The sequence below is a fragment of the Dendroctonus ponderosae genome, unplaced genomic scaffold, assembly GCF_020466585.1.
Source record: "Dendroctonus ponderosae isolate FM_Combo_2020 unplaced genomic scaffold, Dpon_F_20191213v2 Dpon_F_20191213_2, whole genome shotgun sequence".
NCBI lineage: Eukaryota > Metazoa > Arthropoda > Insecta > Coleoptera > Curculionidae > Dendroctonus > Dendroctonus ponderosae.
The window spans coordinates 13,004,943-13,010,458 of NW_026018165.1; the positions used below are offsets into that span (position 1 = coordinate 13,004,943).

The window sequence follows — 5,516 nt, forward strand, 5'->3', positions numbered from 1 at the left end:
AAATTTCTAGATAGTCTGCTAAAAACCTATCAAGAGAGAAAAAACTATGAAAGCGGCTTTAAAATTCGCAAATCAAAAACAGGACCGCACTTAAAAAAACTGATGATGGTTTTTTTGAAAACGAAACTGTGTGGTGTTCGCAAGAACTGGCTACAAGCTTTTTCGTCCCAAATTTAATGGAATTAAAGCAGCACATTCAAAAACCTAAAAATTAGCTGATACTGACTCAAAATCAAAATATTCGCACTAAAACGGACTAAATACCTTACAAAATTCAAAATTACAAAATGTGGAAATAACTGTGTTACTCGAAATTCGAACGAAATTTAAAAGAATCATGAAAAATTTCCTGAGGATAGTCCTGCCGCAGTTATGCAACGGTGAGGCTCCAACTTGTCTAGATATTGAGCAAATAAATGCCAAAAATCAGGAGAACTGTTAAACAATGCTCAAATCAAAATCAAAACTTTTGCCGCTTAGAAAACAGAAAATGCCCAACAAAATATTGGAAATATCACTCTGTAACTTAACTAATTTTTGATGACATAACTGAGAATAAAAAGAAAATGACAGAAAAAATGCAACTGAAATTCGGAATCCCAGTTGTCTTGAGATTGCCATATAAAACAAGCAGAAGAAATCTTGGACTTGTTAATCTATATGGAAACGTAGATAGAATCGAGAGCAATACGCAAATCTGTACATAATCCTAAATCGAAAAACCATCCAACTGTAAATCGAATGGCAAACATCGGGTTTATTTTAAGCGATCCATGCCAAATCCAGCAAAACCTTTACACAACAACGTCGACAATACAATGGCAACGAAGAAAACACAATGGCATTTACTAAGAGATGGCATTACGTAAGATGGTAAGGCTACAGAGTATCAAGGTTTTATTATTACCGACCGTCTGGCCGCTCAGCCAGAATTAGATGTCAGTCTGGATATTTATATATGTTGTTTTTGTCGCAATGCAATCGACCAGACTGGATTAGTTTCGGTTTATTTGTTTGAACGGCTCTTAAAATAAGCCTCGATGGGATTTTTAAGCAATCGCCATGCGATTATCTACCGATCTAGTGATTAACCAGACCCGATTGCTTGGTATTTTTGTTTCCGGAAAACTTGTCTAACTATACGAATGGCATGCTGTGGCGAAACACCCTGTATATGTCAGATATTCCGCATTAATCCCGATTAACAATACACACTAATCCTGTATGTCTAGGGAATGCTTTCGTCTATTGCTTTAGTATAAATATCGATTTGGAGGCATTGATACCATGGATTTACAGGCGAAAATCTATGAAAAATGTTGGTATTTGATGGATTAAAAAGCTGAGGCCGAAGCCAAGGTGACGACAGGGGAATTAAAATTTATATACAGGGTGTCTAATAGATGTTCCTGGAATCAATCGCTAGGAACTGTTTGTTTATACACAAACAAACGTCCCTGAATGTGTGGATTCTTCTCATTATCTGAGACGAGTGCAACAGAATGTTACATAGATCTAATAAAAGAAGATAATAAACGAATACTGGTAATCATTGGTTGTGCAATTTATACACAACACTAAACCAAATGTGTGAATCATTCCATGACAGATAATATAAATGTATACAAAGTGTACAAAAGAAAACACATTTTAACAATGAGAATTGTAAATTTTGTTTTATAATTTAATACATGTTCATTGCTAATTGGAACTGTTGTGAATCTTTGCAAAATATGCAGCATTATCGCGTAAACGTTTCACTGAAGGAGAATTCATCTCAAAGAGAGTTAAAAACAACCTGTTTCGAAAAAAAAATTGCATCATATTGGGATGAAAGATCCGAGCTTTATGTGAGTGAACTTCCATTGCATTCTGTTAACAGCTGTATTTAATTCAACAATTAAATACAAGTGATTAGTAATATACTAATAAGTCGACTATAAAAACAACTCGATCATTATTTCTAACTGTTAAATCCCTGGTATCGATATATGGGGCATTTAAAGGATTGTGATTGTTCATTGGTTAAATGTTCACATTATGAGTGTCGTTGTGTTTGTCCAAGGTGGTGGAATGGGCTGGTCAACAGGGGGAAATCATCAGCGCACACAATCGTTGCCATTCGCTACACCGATCATCAGTGCACCCAATTGTGCCCCCGATAACACCATAAGTTTAACCAATCATCAGCCTATATGTAAAAAAGCGCAAGCCATCATCGGAGGGGGAAAATGTATGTATCTGAAGGAGACTCGTCGATTTTTCGTTGCTTGAAAAAAACTGGGAATATATGAGTGGAACATAGCAAAAAATTGCGGGTTTGGAAAGAGAAGAAACCTGCGAGGTGCGGCTGGTCAGATCAAGCGGGAGCATTGCTCGCTTCCCCACGCGATAGTGTTCGAAGCAATTAAATTTGTATTTAGAAATTGTTGGGTAATTTTTCAACTTTTGCATTCAAAATTGAGACAGCAAACAACAATTGCAGAAGATTGATAAAGGTTTCCTCTCTTTCTTAACAATGGCTTCTACGCGTTTTGCCTTGTTGCTCTCATATACCTACACCATCAAAGGACTTTGTGAAGTAATAATTTTCCTACTTTTTTACACCCAAGTTTCGCATATAATCAATGTTAATTGTGAATTTTCAAATAAAAAATCAAGCAAAGTTCTAAGTAAAGTCCTTTAAGAACTTGTCCTCAGTATGTGTATTTTTAATTTTTTAATTTACTTGGTAGATCTAGTATTGCATATAATGTTTCATCACCCTGTTCACTGGAAATAACGCTACATCATCCTCATCTTGCCATTAATAAATGAATTTTTCCACTTTGGCACTCCAATGAATTGTTCGCAGATTTGCCAGTTTGTTTCGTGTTATACAGGGTGTCCGCTAATTGATTATAGAGCGCAAGCGATCGAATTGAACCAATCTTGTCTATATTGGAAAGTTCATGATCATCAAGCAGAAATAATTTGCTACGACTTCCATTGGCTTAATAAGGATGTTTCTTATTCATTTCAACTGAAGCGTTGCGGACCATAAACATCCTTATTAAGCCAATGGATGTTTTGCCAGATTGTTTTATCTTAACATTTGTTAATCGATTTCACAATATGGACAATTTTTGTTTTGCTAATTATGGACTTAGATGAAAAAAATAGCAGCCTGAAAATTGAAATCGAAGAAAATGTATGAGACAAAATAGAGTGAAAACTTACTGGGGATCGTAAAATTCAAAGCACAGAAAGGAATTTTTTAAAAACAAAAATTATTTTTCGATAAAATGTTTCTTATCCGATCCAAACCAGTTTTTTTGCAATACTTTCACCTCAATTGTTATATTTTTGTCACAAATCACTTTTCTTCTAACAAAATACAGGGTGGCCAAGATAAGGATGCATTGCATGGGGATCTCCGAAAGTGTAAGAGAAACGAAGTCAGTTAAATTAGGAAAAAGTTGCGCAATCAGGGGGCTTTTTTCCTTTGAATTTTTTACATATTTAGAAAAGTGATTTTTCGGATTTTCGTTTATATTCATTTTTCACGTTATTTGAAATCATTAAAAACCAAAAATTATTTCTCATCGCCCATTTTCGAGCTCTACAGGATGGCGTCTATCAAAAATAGTTCCAACGTTTCGTTTCTTAGAAACCATCATCAGGTTTTGTTTTTCCTATGGACCGAAAAAAGGACGAAACGTGTTAGATAGCACTTTTAATAGCGATTTCAACAATCTATAACACAGTACGATTTGTACCTGTTCTTGTGTCAAAAAAACATTTTTTTATAAATTATGTCTGTTTTACATGTACAACAACAAATATCCGGAAAGAAGACAGCTTTAAGCAAGAATAGGTCAAATTTCAGCGTCAAAGTACGTGTCACTTAAGAACTAAAACCAGAATAAAATCTTTCATCGAACAAAAAGTTAGACAAAAATAGAAATTTAAATTAAATGAACCTACTAAATCCAGAAAAAAAACAAAAAACTTGAAAGTCAGACGTCTGAAAATTGACCTATGGGCGGTCTTGTTTCAGCTTACATACCATAGACATAGGACATAGGTTCATGTAAACAAGCATAATTTATTTAAAAAAAAAATTATTGGGGCAAGAATCGTACCAAATCATACTATGTTATACTTCGTTGAATTCGCTATTAGAAAGCTACCTAATACGTAATGTACTTTTTTTCGGTCCATATGAAAACAATAAAACGTTATAATACAATGCATAGGGCATCGTGTAGGGCTCGAAAGCCGGCCACGAGAAAGTATTTTTTATTTTTATATTATTTCAAATAACTGTTTTTGACTAAAAATCACTTGTCTAAATACCTCAAAAATTAATTTAACCGACTTAGCATCTTTTACGGTGTCGGAGACCCCCCATGCCAATGCATCCTTATCTTGGTCACCCTGTATACAGTTTACGTCACTTGATACGTTGGTGCTCATTCGCTTTTAACCAGGTAAATTTGGATAAATCGTCATTTTCTGCTGCACTGGCTATGTAATAACACTTAACGGACACTCTAGACTGATCACAAACTGATCACAAACACTGTTTCAATTGCGATTTTGGATGAAAAAAACCTGGGCTTATCAACTGTTTTCACTTTGCTTAGGCGCTAGAGAACGTTGTGATAGTATGCCGTCGCGCCCTAGAACAACAAGTGAAGGGAATCATGCTCTGCCTCCATGGGGAAAATCGCACTTGTTACCCTACCGGGCTCATCTTCGGGACCCTTCACACAGCCCTCCCACTGGTAAATTTCGATTTTCGCATTCTGCAATATGAAGCCAGTTAACGGTTGAACTTTCAGGCAGTCCGATCAGTCCGCCTTCTGATTCCACGGGGTCTTCGTACAGTTTGCCCGATGAACACGATGGGCATGATATGGAGCATCAACGAATGTACTCGACGTTGCCTCCAGAGGAAGTTATTGCGGAGGAAGAGTATCCTGAATCTCCTCGCGCTAATACATCGGGAGATGGCTATGTGCTGATGAGTCTACAAGACCCTTATCAAAATGACTATACCTATATGGGAGGGCCGCAAGGTGCTTCAAATAGTGCTAGTACGAGTAGTATTACATCCGGAACTCCCAGCACGGAAATGAAGTCAGTTGGCAGCTCTGGAGGTTAAAGAATTGGTTGATTCAATGCTTGTTGAATTGCAGATGTTCCGAATACCCATTGGAGAAAGTGTTCTCTTACGTCTCGGCCAATGACGATGATACGCGTCCTGGTCGGGCCTATTCCTTGGGGTCGAAACCTCCGGAAAATCAGCTGGCTAACAATTTGGAGAAGACAAGGACGCGCGCTTTTAGTGTGGGATCGAAGAAGAAAACTTTCAATAGGGTGAGTACTAGTAGTTTCCACTGGAAGTTCATTATCGCATTCAACAATAGTAGAATATAAATCAAAATCAATTCCTGGGCTTCAGTCATTTATTGTCTATTTATCAATTAAAATACGTTTCGGTGTTTTCCACCATCATCAGTTTCTATGTG

General features: G+C 36.5%; 1 protein-coding gene across 8 annotated transcripts in view; it reads left to right on the forward strand.

The window, feature by feature from the left end:
• LOC109544458 (insulin receptor substrate 1-B) overlaps positions 1–5,516 on the forward strand; it is a 66,389-nt gene that overhangs the window by 54,540 nt on the left and 6,333 nt on the right. For 4 of the 8 annotated variants that reach the window (XM_019914639.2, XM_019914643.2, XM_019914640.2 and 1 more), the window contains 4 exons: positions 2,066–2,233; positions 4,629–4,769; positions 4,827–5,124; positions 5,184–5,364. In XM_019914639.2, the coding sequence (XP_019770198.1) occupies positions 2,066–2,233; positions 4,629–4,769; positions 4,827–5,124; positions 5,184–5,364 (788 nt within the window). The remainder of the gene's footprint in view (positions 1–2,065; positions 2,234–4,628; positions 4,770–4,826; positions 5,125–5,183; positions 5,365–5,516) is intronic. The other 4 variants (XM_019914642.2, XM_019914644.2, XM_019914645.2 and 1 more) reach the window with 2 other exon arrangements.